The sequence below is a fragment of the Belonocnema kinseyi genome, chromosome 4, assembly GCF_010883055.1.
Source record: "Belonocnema kinseyi isolate 2016_QV_RU_SX_M_011 chromosome 4, B_treatae_v1, whole genome shotgun sequence".
Taxonomy (NCBI): domain Eukaryota; kingdom Metazoa; phylum Arthropoda; class Insecta; order Hymenoptera; family Cynipidae; genus Belonocnema; species Belonocnema kinseyi.
In genome coordinates, this window is record NC_046660.1 from 50,984,996 (window position 1) to 51,003,469 (window position 18,474).

At 24.1% G+C, this 18,474-nt stretch overlaps 1 protein-coding gene across 1 annotated transcript in view; it reads right to left on the minus strand.

Annotated features, from left to right (window-relative positions):
* The window catches only part of LOC117170568 (general transcription factor IIF subunit 1), a 33,789-nt gene that overhangs the window by 13,134 nt on the left and 2,181 nt on the right, over nucleotides 1-18,474 (minus strand). The window contains exons 2-5 of the mRNA XM_033357404.1: nucleotides 16,743-16,789; nucleotides 12,438-12,809; nucleotides 12,032-12,348; nucleotides 619-917 (exon numbers count right to left, since the gene is read on the minus strand). Coding sequence (XP_033213295.1) covers nucleotides 619-917; nucleotides 12,032-12,348; nucleotides 12,438-12,809; nucleotides 16,743-16,789 — 1,035 coding nt within the window. The remainder of the gene's footprint in view (nucleotides 1-618; nucleotides 918-12,031; nucleotides 12,349-12,437; nucleotides 12,810-16,742; nucleotides 16,790-18,474) is intronic.

Genomic DNA, 18,474 nt, shown 5'->3' on the forward strand with positions numbered 1-18,474 from the left:
ATTGATATTTTTGGCTCGAAAATTCAACTATTTGGTGTTTGAAATCGTAACTGTTTTGAAAATTCTTGTTTGAAGGTTGAAATTTCAAATAGTTGGTTCAAAACTCCTTTTTTTTTGCTTGAAACTCAAACTACTTGGCTTGGAATCTGAACTATGTCGTTTAAAATTCATCTCCTTTGGTATACAATTAATCTTTTTTGTTTGAAAGTTCAACTATTTTGATTAAATTACTTTTTTAAATTAATTGTTATTAAAATAAATATCCAACGAGGTGCCAAACTTTTTGGCATTAAATTCTACATTGTTGTAAACTATTATTAATAAATTTTATAAATAAATTTCGTAAACAAACCTCAAGATGATTATGTTTGCCTGCAAAAACTATAATATTAATAATAATAATATAAAATTATTCACAATTAAAAAATTTTGACACGGATGATTTGTAATTTTCGTTAATAATTCTAATTTAAAGTAATAATTTAATGAATTTAATAAATTATAATTGTTAAAAACAAGATGCATTAGCAATAACCATTAATATGCAGTCTAAAAAATATAAATTTTTGTTAACAGTTTTTAAATAAACAAAATCATTTGAAATAAGATCTTGTTCACCTTCTTTTTTGCCTTCTCGTCTTTTTCTCCATTTTCCTCATCCTCATTTTTGTCTTCATCGTCCTTCTTTTCATTCTCGTCCTCATCATCATCCTCATCAGACGCCAACAATTTCCTCATGGCATCTTCTTCGTCGACTGCCTTGATTTCTTTCTGTTTCTCCAAATCAGATCCGGATTCTGAAGAATCGGAAATGTAGTCGCATTCTCTTCCCTCCTCGTCTCCGTCGTCACTTTCTTCGAAGGCATGATCCTCGTCGGAATCGATCTTTTTCTTCTTCTTCTTCAGATTAGCCGCGGCTGAATTTAATTTCGTAGATTAGTAAATACATAAATAGGAGGGGGTGCTTCACTCATGCACATTTTCATAAAAAACATCCTTTCTGGTTGCAAATTCAACTGTTTTTTTTTTTTGTAATGCGTCTTCTTGGGTAAAAACTTCAGTTAATTTCGTAGACCATTAATCTTCTGTTTAAAATTCATTTTTTGTTGCTTATACAGGGTGTCTACTCAAATACTGGAAAAAATTCTCTGACACTTCCAGGTTTTTTTCCAGATATAATTTTTAGCGAGTTTATTACAAATAATGTTCTTTTTAGTTTCTAGGAATTTAATTAATATTCAGGATATTATTAAATATTTTAGAACGATATATTAAAATACATAAAATTTAGTGCATATTTCAGGGTGGCCGTTTTAATCGACGAAATAAATTCCCGGTTTTTTCCCGGTTCACAAACGTTTTTCACGGTCAATGAAATTAAAAAAAATAGAACACTAAAGCTAAAAAAATTCCACTTGAGGTAATAAAAAGTGAGGTGGAAATGAAAGGTCTTAAAGTGGAACTGTTAAATTTTAAACTTTTTAAATTTAAATTTAAAAGTTTTTTATTAAAATATGTTGCATTTACGTACTCAATAATTTACGCGTATAAAATTAAAGGTAATAACATTTTTCAACATAAAAATATATAAATCCACGTTATCATTTTCAAAGCTCTAAATTAAAAAATCAATCAATGCACTTTCAAATTTTCAAAATTATATAATTTTAAGGAATTTTAAGCTAGAAGCATCAAATATTGAAAAATTGAAAAAAATTTTAATTTAAAATTATTTTGGAAACTTTTTCAGAACTTCTAAATATTTGTCAAAATTAATTAAATTTTTTTTACAATTTTCAGAAACTCCTGCAAATTTCAGAAAATATCTTTACAATTCGGATGTATAAAAAACAATTGAACATTTATTATTTGTAAGCGAAATTTGAGTAATTTTAAGAGATATGTAGAAGTTTTGAAAAGAATCAAACTTAATTTAAAACTTGAAATGATAGCCTAAGATAAAACAAAATGTAGATTTTCGCAGATTTTAAACAGAAAAAATTAGATTATTTTCAAGAATTGTGAAAGGCTTCACAAAAATAAAAACATTTTCTTAAGATTCCTAGGAAAATAAAAAATAACTTTTCATTTTGAGAAATTATTTTAAGAGTATATTTAAAAAGTTTTTCAAAGATTTAAACAAAATTTTCAAAAAAGATTCTAGAAGATTTTAAGAAAACTTTGTGAAATTTGCATTATAATTTGTAATCTTTTTAAAACTCCTAAATATCTCTTAAAATTACTCAAATTTTTCTACAAATGTTTTTTTCTAAATTATGTATTAAAATTTAAAAATACACTTACAAATTAAGCATTTTTCAAATACAACAATTAAAACTGCAGTGTTCAAAGTTTAAAGGCTCTTCGAAATTTTAACGATTCCAGGCTTTCTATGTCAAACAATTCAGTTAAAGATTCTTTACTTTTAAATATTTGGTTTCAGTTTACTTGTCATAAATAAAAATTCAAATATTGCTAAATATTCAATAATTAATCTTTTTTTAATTAAAAATTTCAAATTGAATGGGTTAAAAATAGAATATTTCAGACTGAAACAATATTTTTCATTTAATAAAATCCTTTAATTAAGAATATATTATTATGAAGTTATTTTTAAGTTGAAAATAGTTGACAAACTTTCAGTCACACGTTCACATTTGTGTAATGACTAAGACTTAAAAATTGAAACCGTTTAAATTTTAACGTTAAAATCTAAATACTTAAATTTTAAACTAATTTAAAATCGCTTTGTCATTAAATCGTTTTTGTTCACTTTTTATTACTTAAAGTACAGATAAATTAAAAAAAACGTATTTATTTATTAAAGAAAAATGTTTTTTATCCAAAATTTTTCAACATCAAAGGCTTTTATTATTTATATGTTCAAGTCTTTAAGAAAGCATTTAAAAATTCTTTAAATTAAAAATATAAGCTTAGAAATAAAATTTTTAAATGGAAAATTTTTAAAGTAAAAAAATTATTATTTTAAAACTTCTACAAATTTGTAAAATTCCCGGTCAAAAAAAAATCACTGTCAATTCCCGGTTTTTCCAGGTCTCAAAAAATTCCCGGTTTTTCTGGTCCAGCGGCCACCCTGACATTTATGTAAAATAATGTTGGCACTTAAGAGTTCTGAGCCAGTTATTTCACTTTGAGAACGGTAACGAGAATGAGAATAATACCGGGAATATAACCGAGAAACAAATTCTCTGAAAATTTATGAGTCTCAGAATTTATTTTAATTAATAAAAAAATTGCATTTTTTCGTTAACTTTTCGGTTGAAAATTTAACTCTTTTTTTGAAAGTTTGTCTTTTTTATTTTAAAGTTTACCTGCTTTAGCAGAAATTAAATCTTTTTTGGATAAAAATTCAAATGTTTGGTTAGAAATTAAGCTTTTATACTATTTTCTTGAAAACTTAACTATTTCGTGGAAAATTTACTTTTTGTTTAAAATTTATATTTTGTTGATAAAAAATAAACTGAAATATTTTCTGGATGAAAGTTCCACATATAAAAAAAATTGTTTTATATTACAAATTCATCTGTTTTAGTACAAAATTGATCTTTTTTGGATAAAAATGCAACAATTTGGTACAGAATTTAACTATTTTGTTAAAAATTCATCCTTTTTGGTTTAAAAAAATTCGTCTTTTTGGATTGAAAATTCAATTTTTTCGTAGAAACTTATTTTTTTGTTAAAAAAATTGAATTTTTAATGTTACTAAGTTAATTGGAATCTTTTTTGGATAAAATCTCGACTTTTATTGTAATAAAAACTTCTTCTGCTTTAAGATAAATTTCATATTTTTTGATAAAAATGCATCTACTTGCTAGAGAATTCAACAATTTCGTTAAAAAGTCATCCTTTTTGGTTGAAAATTCGTCTTTTTGGATTGAAACTTCAAGTTTTTTGGTAAAAAATTATTTCTTGTTAAAAAAATCATAGGTTGATCGTGAATACTCGACTAAAATCTTTTTCAAGAGAAAATGGAACTATTTTTTGAAAATATCGTTCTTGTTTGCTTAATAATTCAACTAATTTGTTTAAAACATTTCGTTGAATCCTTTGTTAAGAAATCACTTTTTATGATAAAGATTTATAGTTTAAGTTGACAAGTTATCTCGTTGGTTAAAAGTTTAATTATCTTAATACAGATTAATCTTTTTTAATTGAAAATTCAACTACTTGGGGCAAAGTTAAACTATATTGTGAAATTTTTTTATTAAAGGCTTATGTCAGGTTTAAAATTCATTTTTTAAGAGAAAATGTAACTTTGTCATCTTTTTAAGATTGATATTTTTTAGTTGAAAATTCGCATTTTTTGTTTGTAAAAAATAATTGTATAGTTTGAAATTTCCTTTTCTTGCGTAAAAATTAATCAGTTTCATCGAAATTAATTTTTTTTTGAACAGTCATATTTTTGGTTTTAAAATTGCATTTTTGTAAAGAACAATTTTCTTCCGGTTTGAAGGTTCAATAATTTAGATAAACTTTTATTTTTGTTTTGAGTGAAAAATCTTTATTTTTTGGAAATTCATCTTTTTGGTTTTAAAATTCTTTTCTTTTGTTGTATAAATTTCATTCTTTTTTTAATAGAATATAAACTATGACACATTTTTGCTGAGAATTTGTCTTCTTAGGTTGAATATTCAACTATTATGTTAAAAATGCAATTATTTTATTAAAAATTCCAGTATTTTGTTAAAGAGTTATCTTCTAAAGCAATTTCCAAACAAATAGTTCAATTTTCAAATAAAATAATGAATTTCCAACTAAAATGATGAATCTTCATCTGGAATACATGGATTTTAAACAAAAAGATAAGTTTTAAAAAAAAGAGTTCAATTTTGAACCAAGTAGCCTTATTTTCAACAAAAAAGATGAATTTTCTACCACAAACGTGATTTTTCAACAAAAAGTTGAATTTTAAAATAAAAAAGATCAAGTTTTAATCAAAAATGGAATAGAAGATTCATTTTTATCAAAGAAGCCGATTTTTAAAGAAAACATCAATTTTAAATTAAAAAGATAAATTGTCAAGCAACAATTGAATAGTTAAATTTTCAGTTACAAAGTTAATTTTCAACTAATGCGACGAATTATCGACTAAAATGATCAATCTTTAACTGAAATAGTTGAATTTGAAACTAAAACCATGAATTTTAAACTAAAATGATAAGATGTTTAACTAGAATTATTAAAGTTCTAACAAAAAAAATAATTTTTGGCCCAGAAGATTGATTTCTACCAGAAAAGTAAAAATTTCCAAATAAAGCTAATTTTTCAACCAAATATTACATTGTTATATTTTCAGTAAAAAAATTGTTCTTCAACAACAACAAAAACAACCAAATTTACAACAAAATATTTCAAGTTGCAACTCGATAGATAAATTTTCAGTGAAACAATTTATTTTCAGCCAAAGAAAAAACGAATTTTCAACAAAATAGCTCAGTTTTCAACTGAGGAGATGAATTTTCAATTAAAATTATGAATCTTTAAGAACAAAAAATTAATTTTTAACGAAACAGCAACTGTCAACCAAGTAATTAAATCTTCATTCAAAAGGGATGAATTTAGAACAAAAAATTTATTAGTTTATATTCAAACCAAAGATTTAATTCTTGTAAATTTACAAAGCAATCTAGAAAAAAGTAATCGGACAGACATTCTTAGTAGACTTCGAAAACAAATTGTTTTGTAGGATGAAGGCCAAACCCTTAATTTTTATATTAAAATTGTTTAAATAATTCAAAGTTCTGGTAAATTTGCAAAGCAATATAGAAAAAAGTCATCGGATAGAAATTCTTATTTGACTTCGAAAACAAATTGACTTGTAAAAAAAAGACAAACTCTTAATTTTTTAATTAAAATTGTTTAAATAATTAAAAGTTCTTGTAAATTTGCAAAGCAATATAGAAAAAAGTAATCCGATAAATATTCTTAGTAGACTTCGAAAACAAATATATTCGCAGGAAAAAGGCAAAACTTTTAATTTTAAAATTAAAATTGTTTAAATAATTAAAAGTTCTCGTAAATTTACAAAGCAATATAGAAAAAAGTAATCGGATAGACATTCTTAGTCGACTCCGTAAACAAATTGACTTGTAGAAAAAGGGAAAACTCTTAATTTTTAAATTAAAATTGTTTAAATAATTAATAGGTCTTGTGAAGTTACAAAGCAACATAGAAAAAATTCATTGTATAGACATTATTAGTTTAGTTCGAAAAAAAATTGATTCGTAGAATAAAGTTCAAACTTTGATTTTTTTAAGTAAACTTGTTTTAATAATTAATAGTGTTTGTAAATTTGCAAAGCAAAAACAAAAGAATAAAAAAGCAAAAGCATAAAAAATAAACATTGTTAGTTAATTCCGTAAACAAATTGACTTGTAGAAAAAAGGGCAAACTCTTAATTTTGTAAATAAAATTGTTCAAATAATTAACAGTTCTTGTAAATTTACAAAGGAACTTAGAAAAGAGTCATCGGATAGACACTCTTAGTTGATTTCAAAAACGAATTGATTCGTAGGATAAAGTCCAAACTTTACATTTTTTAAGTAAAATTGTTTAAATAAGTAATAGTGTGTAAATTTGCAAAGCAAAAACAAAAGAATATAAATTAGAAGTTCTTAGTTAACTCCGTAAACAAATTTACTTGTAGAAAAAATTTCAATAACTCTCAATCTTGTTATTAAAATTGTTTAAAAAATTAATAGTTCTTGTAAATTTACAAAGCAACCTAGAAAAGTCATCTGGTAGATATTCTTAGATTACTTTGAAAACAAATTGATTCGCTGGATAAAGGCCAAAATTTTAATTTTTAAATTAAAATTATTTAAATAATTAATAGTTCTAGTAAATTTGCACAATAATATGGAAAAACGTCATCCAATAAACATTCTTAGTTGTCTCCATAAACACATTTACTTGCAGAAATCGTAGAAAAAAGTCAATTTTAGTTTTTTGATCGAAATTGTATAAATAATTATTAGTTCTTTTAAATTTACAAAGCAACATAGAAAAGAGTGATTTGACTCCGTGAACAAATTCACTCGTAGAAAAAAGGGCAAACACTTAATTTTTTAAATAAAATTGTTTAAATAATTATCAGTTCTTTTTTAAAGCAACATAGAAAAGGGTTAGTTGACTCCGTGAACAAATTCTCTCGTAGAAAAAAGTTAAACTCTTAATTTTTAAATAAAATTTTTTAAAATAATTAATAGTTTTGGTAAATTTGCGAAGCAATATAGAAAAGAGTCACCGGATACACATTCTTAGTCGACTTCGTAAACAAATTGACTTGTAGAAAAAAGGCCAAACTCTACATTTTTTAAATAATATTGTTAAAATAGTCATCAGTTCTTTTGTCAAGCAACATAGAAAAGGGTGAGTTGACTCTGTGAACAAATTCTCTCGTTGAAAATAGTTAAACTCATAATTTCTAGTTAAAAATTGTTTAAATAATTAATAGTTCTTATAAATTGATGGAGGCTTATCACTTGGCACCAGGAGTTAGCCTAAACAATGACGTATCTAGGCTGGTGGTCCCAAGAAGGCGAGGACCGGAGTCTTCAGTCTTTCTCAGCTCGATGAATGCGAATGACCTACTTGAGATACTTGCGTGAATATTCACTGTATAATTCCAACCCAGAATCGTTACTTAATTAAATATCCACTTACATTAAACATTCCGGCTTTTATTATTATTATTATTATTATTATTTTACTACAAAATTTACAACGCAACATAATGAATTAAACTTATTCTTTAAAAAGATCCAATTATGAAAATTGTTTTAATAATTACCCTGTTTGAAGATTAAATAAATGCTAAAAGCCCTAAATGAGCTCCACTCGAATTCGGCACGATCGCTTCAACTTAATCGCTAGAAATGTTTACATATAATAATGTAAACAGATACCTCGAACGCGAGCTCGAACGTGCCTGTTTCACTTTTCTATTACTCTATGGTAAACGCCAACCAACTTTCAACTATAGGATTATTTTATACAAGAGAACGTGTAGAATTTTCATTTTACTAGGACAAAGATGCAACTTATTGTTTACAATTCTGATTTTAGTGTGGGAAAGTGAACTGGAATCTTCTTTGGATAAAAATATAACTATTTAAAAAAAATTTTTTTTAATTCATCTGTTTTAGTAAAAATTTTATCTTTCTTGAATAAAAATGCAACTGTCCTATTGAAAATTCAACCTCTTTTTTGAAAGTTAGCCAATTTATTTTAAAATTCATCTGCTTTAGCAAAAATGACATTTCTTTGATAAAAATGTAACTGTTTAGTTGAAGATTAAACTATTTTGTTAAAAAGTCATATACTGTTTGCTTGAAAATTTATATTTTGGTGTTGAAAAATTTAATGAAATCTGTTCTGAATGAAACTTCGATTTAAAAAAAAAAAAGATCACTTTCTATTAAAAATTCACCTGTTTTGCCACAAATTTCATCTTTGTTGGATAAAAATGCAACTAATTTGGTAGAGAATTAAACTATTTTGTTAAAGAATCATCTTTTTTGGTGAAAAATTGGTCTTTTTGAATTGAATATTCAATTTTTTTCGTCTAATTTTATTTTTTGTTAAAACGTGTACAATTTGATCTTGAAAAGTTAACTGGAATTTTTTTTGGATGAAGATTCAACTCTTTTTTTTTTAATGAAATTCATCTGTTTTAAGACAAATTTAATCTTTTTTGGATAAAACTGCAACTATTTGCTAGTGAATCCGCCTTTTTGAATTGAAAATTCAAATCTTTTTGTAGAAACTTATTTTTACGATACAATATAATAATTTTATAGTGGAAAGTCAACTGAAATCTTCTTTAACAGAAAATTCAACTTTTTTTAATTTATCATTTTCAAAACTATATTTTTAGTTGAAAAATTCATTTCTTTAGTTGAAATTATAACTATTTTAACTGTTTAGTCGAAAAGCCTTCTTTTGGTTTAAAATTAATTTTTTAACTGAAAATGTAACTTTTCAATTTTTTAAAATTGATCTTTTTTAGTTGAAAAATATCCTTTTTTTAATAAAAAAAAATCATTTACTTGGTTTGAAATTTTAAGCTTGTTGGGTAAAAATGCAAGAGTTTCGTTAAAAACTCATTTTTAATTGAAGTCAGTTTTTGGTTTGAAAATTCAATTATTGTATAGAAAAGTCGTATTTTGGCTTAAAGGTTAAACAATTTAGATGAACTTTTATTTCTTTCGTGAAAGAAAAATCTTCATCTGTTAAAAATTCGTCTTTTTGGTTTAAAAAATTCTTTTTTTCCATAAATCTGATCTTTTTTTATTAAAATATAAACCATGACACTTTTTCACTGAGAATTTATCTTTTTAGGTTGAAAACTCGACTATTATGTTTAACATTTAATTAATTTGTTGAAAATTCATGTATTTTCTTAAAAATCCATCTTTTATAGTAGAAAAGACATTTTTTGTTTAAAATAAATTAATACATTTTTAATTTGTACCTGAAATACTTTTTTATTTCGTTTATAAAAGATTCTATGTTAAAAATATTTACAATATTGAAATGCTGGTATTTGAATATTAATGATCAGCGAAAATGAACAGTAACCAACGAAAAATCAGGGAATTTTGGTTAAAAATTCATACTTTTTTGTTTGAAAATTTATATTTTGGTGTTGAAAAATCTCAGACTGTAAAAAAATGTTATTTTTTATTAAAAAATCATCTTTTTTAGTACAAACTTCATCTTTCTTGCTTGAAAATGCAACTAATTTGGCAGAGAAATCAACTATTTTGTTGAAAAATCATCCTTTTTGGTGAAAAATTCGTCTTGTTGGACTGAAAATCCAATTTTTTCGTAGAAACTTATTTTTACGAAATAATATAATAATTTTATCGTGAAAAGGCAACTTAAATCTTCTTTAACAGAAAAACCAATTATTTTCTTGGAAATTTATATATTGGATTTAAAAATTCATTTGTTTTAGTAGAAATTCCCATTTTTTTTCTTTATGGAAATGCAAATTTTTGGTTAAAAATTCTTCTTCTTTGCTTGAGTATTCAACTATTTTGTTCGAAAGATTTGGTTAAATCACTTTGTTAATTAATCATTTTTTTAAGATTTATATTTTTAGTTGAAAATTCATCTCTTTAAAATTAATTTTTTAACTAAAAATGTAACTTTTCCAGTTTTTTGAATTGTTCTGTTTTAGTAGAAAATTCTCCTTTTTTAGTAAAAAAAAATAATTAACTTGGTTTGAAATTTCATGCTTGTTGGGTAAAAATGCAAAAGTTTCGTGAAAAATTCATTTTTTGCTGAAAAGTCATATTTTAGTTTGAAAACTCAATTATTGTGTAGAAAATTCGTCTTTTGGCTTAAAGGTTCAACAAATTATATAAAATTTTATTTCTTTCTTGAATGAAAAATCTTTATCTGTTAAAAATTCGTTTTTGGTTCAAATTTTTGTTTTTTGCATACATTTGATCTTTTCTGATGAAAATATAAACTATGACACATTTTTGCTGAGAATTTATCTTTTTAGGTTAAAAACTTAACTATTATGTTCAAAATTCAATTATTTTGTTGAAAATTCATGTATTTTGTTAAAAATTCATCTTTTATGGTAGAAAAGACATTTTTTGTTCAAAATAAATTAATAAATTTTTAATTTGTATCTGAAATGCTTTTTTATTCCATTTATAAAAAATTCTATGTTAAAAATATTACAAGGTTAAACTGCTGGTATTTGAATATTAATGTTCAACGAAAATAAACATCAGCCAAAGATAAATCAGGGAATGTTTGTTAAAAATTCATACTTTTTTGTTAAAAATTTATATTTTGGTGTTGAAAAATCTCATATATTTTTATTAAAAATTCATCTGTTTTAGTTCACATTTCATCTTTCTTGGATAAAAATTCAACTAATTTGGCAGAGAGTTAAACTATTTTGTTAAAGAATCATCCTTTTTGGTGCAAAATTCGTCTTTTTTTTATTGAAAATTCAATCTTTTTCCTGGAAACTTATTTTTACGAAATAACATAATTTGTAATTTGATCGAGTAAAGTCAATTGAAATCTTTTTAAACAGATAATCTAACTATTTTTCTGGAAATTTATCTTTTTGATTCAAAAACTCATCCGTTTTAGTAGAAATTTTCATTTTTTTCTTTATGAAAATGAAACTTTTTGGTTAAAAATTAATCTTCTTTGCTTGAGCATTCAACTACTATTTTATTCGAAAAATTTAGTTAAATTACTTTGTTAACTAATCATTTTTTTAAAGATTTATATTTTTAGTTGAAATTCATCTCTTTGGTTGAAATTATAACTATTTTAACTGTTTAATTGAAAAGTCTGTTTTTGGTTTAAAATTAATTTTTTAAAAGAAAATGTAACTTTCCCATTTTTTTAAATTGATCTTTTTTAGTTGAAAATTCTCCTTTTTTTAGTAAAAAAATCATTTTCTTGGTTTGAAATTTCATGGTTGTTGGGTAAAAATGGAAGAGTTTCGTTAAAAACTCAGTTTTTGCTGAAAAGTCATATTTTGGTTTGAAAATTCAATTATTGTATAGAAAATTCGTCTTTTGGCTTGAAGGTTCAACAATTTAGATAAACTTTGATTTCTTTCTCCAATTAAAAATCTTTATCTGGTAAAAATTCGTTTTTTTTTTTGGTTTTAAAATTATTATTTTTTTTTCATAAATTTCTTTTTCTTTCTTTTGATTGAAATATAAACTATGACACATTTTTGCTGAGAATTTATCTTTGTAGATTGTTAAAAATCCATCTTTTATAACAGAAAATACATTTTTTCGTTTAAAATAAATTAATAAATTTGAAAACTTTTAATTTGTATCTGAAATACTTTTTTATTCCATTTATCAAGAAAAATGAAAAATTAGTCAAGGAAAAATCAGGGCATTTTGAAAGTGAAATTCTCAGACACCCTGCCTAATTCTACTAGCAAAAACTAGCAAAAAATTTACGTTATTTAAGTACGATAGCTAAGGAAAAAATCAGTTAAAAAAAATACCTTTTTTCTTCTTTTTCTTTTGCTCCTCGTCATCAGATTTCTTTTTCTCACCCTCTTCATCACTTTCGGAAGACTCATCATCGGTATCCATCCACTCATCCATTTCTGATATCTTCAAATCCTTTTCCTTCTTTTTGTTTTTCTTGCCTTTCCCACCATCCGCCAAATCCTCATCTTCGGCACCATCTTCATCATTTCTCAGTCTTCTTCTCGTCATCAAATTAAAAAAATTAACTACAGTGTTCCTACGACTAAATTCTATTTCTGCCTCTTCGGCGCTCAGAGACTTGTACCTCTGAATAGGCTGAAAATTATACCTGAAAATAATACCAGATTTTTCACATTTAAAAATAAAAAATCAAACTTTTAAAATAGAACTCCTGGTGTTGATTTTGAAGACACCCACCACTCGTGTAAGGGAAATGCTTCAATGGCTCCGTCCTGAGCGTGTGTGAAAATATAATAAGAAGCATTTTCGCCAACTCCACCCTCTCGCACTCCCTTGAATTTTTTTCCGGTCTTTCCTCCGCATTTCAGGATCCAGGGTTGATCGTCTGGTTTGTACTTTCTGCTGACGATGCCGAATTTCTTTTTACGGGCTTCTTCTCTCGCATCGCGACCGAATTCTGAACCCGCACCGAATTTCGGCATCTCTTCATCGAGTCCTTTGTATTCCTTCATGTTGTTTTCACGCTCTAATTTTACTTGAGACCATTTTGTGAAATCGATGTTCATAGTTGCATTGAATCGCATCACGTTGTGCTTTTTCTTAGTGTTTCTATATCATGAATTTAATACAAAATTGATTATCATGTATCTAAAAAACTCTTGGAAAATAAACAAAAAATCTAACGATTAAATTTGGATGATACTCTGGTAAATGTGTCTATTCAAATTTAAAAACCAGAATAAAAGCATAGGAATGATGTCTTTTCCAGGTTTTCGAGGAGTTCAAATGCTTAATTTAAATATTTTAATTATTAAACAAAATTTATTGAAAATTTTAAAAATAAAATTGTTTATCACGATTTCCTTTATTGTACATAAAATAATGCAATAGCCATTTACTAAAAATATTCAAAAATAAGCCATTGTATTTTTTTTATTAGCCAACTTTTTTTGTATGAAAACAGAAACTTAAACAAATTCTTAATTTTTTTCGAACATAATTCTTCGCATGGGATTTATAATATACCATTTCCATCAAATTTATTAATGAACTTGTAAATTATTGTAAATAAAGACTTACTGACAAATTTTGATGCAATTAATAATTTAATTTATCAGAAATCAAAAAGCTATTTTGGAAATAAAACAATAGGCAAAGTAGATTTTAAAATTGAACATCAATAATCATCTGTACTATTGCGCTTTATTAAATGCTCGATTATTATAAATTATTTGGAAATTATTGACTTACATAGAAATATTAAACACGCTAATTTCAAGATTATTTTAAAATTCAGAGATATTTTTCAAATTGTGACTCAAATCCCACTGATGGGTCCAGTCTTAAAATAAAATTTGCTGCCGTGTATGCTTTAATCCTTTGTGCAAAGTTTGAAATTTTAGTGAAATCTTCGAAAGCTTTGTGAATTCTTTGGAAATATTTGTAAATTTTGGTAAAATCCTTAAAATGTTTTATATCTTCGTGAGATCATTTTAAATCGTTTGAAACAATTGAAATCTTTTGAAATCATCCAAATTTTTTAAATATTTGAAATCGTTCTACGATATTTTGAAACAGTTTTAAAAGGTTGAAATATTTTTAATCTTTTGTAAATTTTTGAAATCGTTAAAATTTTTTTTTAATTTGTAAAAATCTGTTAAATATAGTGTACACACTTTTGTGAAATCTTTAAATTCTTTGTGAAATCTTTGTAAACATTTTTAAATGTTTGCGAAACCTTTTAAATTGTTTGTGAAATATTTTGACATTTCTTTTAGACTTTTGAAACCTTTGAAATCCTTAAAATTCTCTGAAACGTTTTAAAATCTTTGTGAAATTTGTTGAAATATGTGAAATTTTTATGATATCTTCGAAAGCTTTGTGAAATATTTTGGAATCTGTTGAAATCTTTGGGAAATTTTTCCGAGGCTCGAAGAAATAATTGAAATCTTTATGAAATCGTTTAAAATCTATTAAATATCTTGTCAAATCTTTCGAAAATCTATAAATCTTTAAAATCTTCTGAATTGTTTTAAAATCTTTGTAAAATATTTGAAATTTTATTGAAAACTCTGTAAAAGTTTTGTGAAATCTTCGAAAATTCGTGAAATCTTTTTGAATCTTTGTGAAATATTTTTAAATCTTTGTGAAATTCTTGTGAACCTTGGTTAAATAATTGAAATCTTTTTGAAATGCGTTGAAATCAAATAAATGTTTAAGTAAAATTTTTCGGAAATCTTTTAAGATCTTTGAAATCCTTGAAACATTTTGAGATCCGTTGGAATGTTTATGTAATTTTTGTGAAATCTGTGAAAATTGTTCAAATCGCTGCAATCATTGAAGTGTTTCCGTAATCTTTAGAATCGCCGTGAAATCTTTTTAGTTTTTGCGAAATCTCTATAAATTATATTGAATCCTTTGAAAACTTTTAAAAATATATTTAAATAGTTTCAAATCATTGAAATATTTGAAATCTTTTGTAACTACTTGAAATCGTTGTAAAATTTGTTGAAATATTTGAAATCTTTTGAAATCTTTTTGAAGTATTGTGAAATTTTTTTAGATTTTTTAAGCCTTTAAAACATTTGAAAGCCTTAAAATTCTCTTAAACAATTTGAAATTTTGTGAAATTTTAGTGAAACTTTTCAATCTGTGCAAATTTTGGGAAATTTTCGAAATCTTTGTGGAATGTATTTGGAGACATGTTAAAATCTTTGTAAAATGTTTGTAAAGCTCGATGAAATAATTGAAATCTTTATAAAATCCGTTGAAATATATTAAATATCTCAGTAAAATCTTTCTAAAATCTACAAATATTTGAAATCTTTTAAATTCTTTTAAATCTTCTAAAAAGATTAAAAATCTTTTTAAATTTTTGTGAAATTTTGTAAACCCTTAGAGATCTTTAAAATTCTTGAAATCTTTGAAATGTTTGAGTAATCTTTAGAATCCCCGTAAAATATTTTCTTTGCGAAATCTCTTTGAAATCTTTTGAAATAATTCTAAATTGTTGTAAAGTCCATAAAATACTTAAAATATTTTTGAAATATTTGTAAAACCATTTGAAATAGTTTGAAAATTTTTTTAATCTTTCGAAAACTTCTAAAAGCTCTTGAAACCCTTCAAATCTATTGTAGAATTTTTAAAATCGTTAAAATCGTAGAGAAAAATTGCACACAAGCCTTTTGTGTAATCTTTTGAAAACTTTGTACGATATTCGAAATCATTATAAAATCTTTGAAAATCTATTTAAATCTTTCTGAAATCTTATAGTTAAATTTTTAAACATCGTTTAAAATGTTTAAATATTTGATTGCTTTTAATTTTCATTTTAAAATTGCCGTAAATCATTATGATACTGTTGTATTTTATTAAATGCTTAAGCATTATAAAAGATTAAGAAATTATTTACAGATTAATAATCTTAAAACTTTAACTTTTTAATTTCAAATTGTTTAATTTTTAATAAATACTCCATTGAAAATAATTATTTATCCTTGAAATCGTCTGATCAAATATTTTTCAAATTAAATTATTTATTCTTCAAAATCTCCACCTGTAAATCGGAAAATTTCAAGATATGACTTGACATTATATTATAAATAAAAGAAAAAATATAAAACAAGATCGCTATGATTCCAATTTCTGAAGTTCCACAATTTCAAGCCTTTCAATTCGATTTTTTTTTCGTGTTTGCAATGTTCAATGTTATGGGATATTTTCAAATTTAAAAAAATCAATTTTCAATGCCTATTTCTAAAATCTTACTTTTGTAGCTTGAATTTGACACACTATTTTCTTAATTTTTTTTTAAACTCATTCTGGAAGAATTCAATTCAATATTTAATTAATTTAATTTAATTAACATTTAATTTAAACGATCAAGTTTTTTAACTTCATATTCTACGATTTCGAATAAATAAAATAACAGACAATTTATGTACGGTAAAATTGAAACAAAAAAATATAGATGTATAAAACTAAAATTATTAAATTTAAAACTGACGATTATGGCTTTCAATATGATCAACAATTTCGAGAATTGGACTGTTTTACAATTGCGTGCTCAAAACTACACATTTTAAATTGAAATTATAGAAATGATAAAGTATCAAGTAACATTAATTAAAGTGATAGGATATATTTTTCAATAAAAACTGCAATTAATGTAAAAAAAAATCACTCTCATTTAAATATTGTAAACATTTAAAGTTTAATCATTGTAGAAAAGTTGAAAATTATGTTCTCATAAAAATTTTAAGATTTACAGGTATTTAAGTTTAAAAAAAATCATGGAGAATTTATTGTGTGTTGACCAAACTTTATCGTTAATTTTCTTGTTTTTTTTTTTAAATTTTCAAGAATTTGGTATTAAATTTGAAAGTTCGTTAAAGAGGAGTAATTTTAATTTATTCTGAAATTAATTTCTTAAATTTGTATCATATATTACACATTTTCTAATGGATTGTAAAATCAAATGGGGTTCAGTGGAATTTGTAGTTTCTTATTTAATAGTCAAATTGGTTCAGAAGATTTACTTACTTCGGCACACGTATGCTGAATTCCTGAATCGAGGGAGGAGGCGGTGCCTAAAATTGTATTACATATTATTCGTTTTTAAATTGTAAAAAATATTTTGATTTTTAAAATCATTGAATTTTTATAAAATGTGACTGGAATTAAAATTTTCGGATTAAAAAGTAGATAAAATGTTAAAGCCATAAATATTAAATCGTTTTATATTGAAAGAAGGGTCCTTTTCTCTAATTCGGTCCAATAATGTTTAAATCAGTTATGTAAGTGTTTATATAAGAGATAAGAGATATATTCAAAAATTCAAATATTGTATGTTCTCTATCATATATACAAGAGGATGGACGCAAAACATCAATTTTGAAATTCACTTACTTTTTCATCATTTTCTCTCCTTAATTTTCCATTTTTAAAGACCAAATTACATATTTAAAGGTCAAAATTCTAATTTTGTAAAATTTTTATTTTAGAATGTTTTATAAATGGAATAAAATTAAATTAATACATTTTTAATTTATTATTTTCAGGGTGCTTACTTGATCCGAAAAATCCGAATAACTTTAAAAATCCGAAAATTAAATTCCAAATAAAGTGCAACAAAGATTTGAAAATCTCTTCAAATCTTTGAAACACTAAAAAATCCCTGACTACATATAAATAATTGATTTTAAACTCGTTAGAACACTATAAAATCCATCGAAATCTAAAATTTCCTCAAATTCTGACAAATTTACAGGTCCTACAAAATCTTTCTGTATCTGCCAAAATTCTAGAAAATTCTTTATAACCGCATACAAGTTTTTTCGAATCCCTTATAATCTTTGGGAATCCATTGACATTTTCTAAGCCTTTAAAACGCCTTGTAATCTTTTAAAATACATAAAAATATTTTTAACACTTTGGAAATCTCTTCAAATTATTGAAATAAATTAATAATTTCTTTGAACCTGTTAAAACTCCCAAAAATATTTCATATCTTTTAAAATATTTAAATAACCCTTAAAAGTTTGTAAAGCTCTTTAAAATGAGTTGTAATCTTGTAAAATACCCTTAAATATTTAAAATCCTTTAAAATCCAATTCAATTACTGAAATTTATTAAAAATTGCTTGGAATAAATTAAATAATTAAATTTAAAAAATTAAAAAATTAATTGATTAAAATTAAGAAAATTAAAATAAAATAAAATTAATCTTTTAAAATATTTCAAATGATTTTAGATCTTTTGAAATCTCTGGAAAGTTTCTAAACCTTGTGAAAATGCCTTTGATGCATTAAAAATACCCTCAAATATTTTGAAATAAATCTAAGCTATAAAAACCTATAGACAATTCTTTAGAATATTTTTAAATCAACGAAAATATGTAAAATACTTTGAAATCTCTTGAGATCCCTTGAAACTTTTTACAGCCCTTGGAAATTCCCTGGAAGTTTTAAAAATGTCCTAAAAACCCTTAAAACTTTTTTAATTTATTGTAGGTTTTTCGGAATCTTTTAATATATCCGAAAATATTTCAAATCGTTCAAAATGTTTTTAAATCCCTTCAAAATACTCAAATCTGGAGAAAAATTTGGAATATTTTAATATACCCGAAAATATTTCTAATAATTTAAAGTGTTTTAAAATCTCTTTAACATATTTAAATCTGGAAAAAATGCAGAAATATTTTAAATTTTAATATACACGAAAATACGTCAAATCATTTAAAATGGTTTGAAATCCCTTCAACTTCTTCAAATTC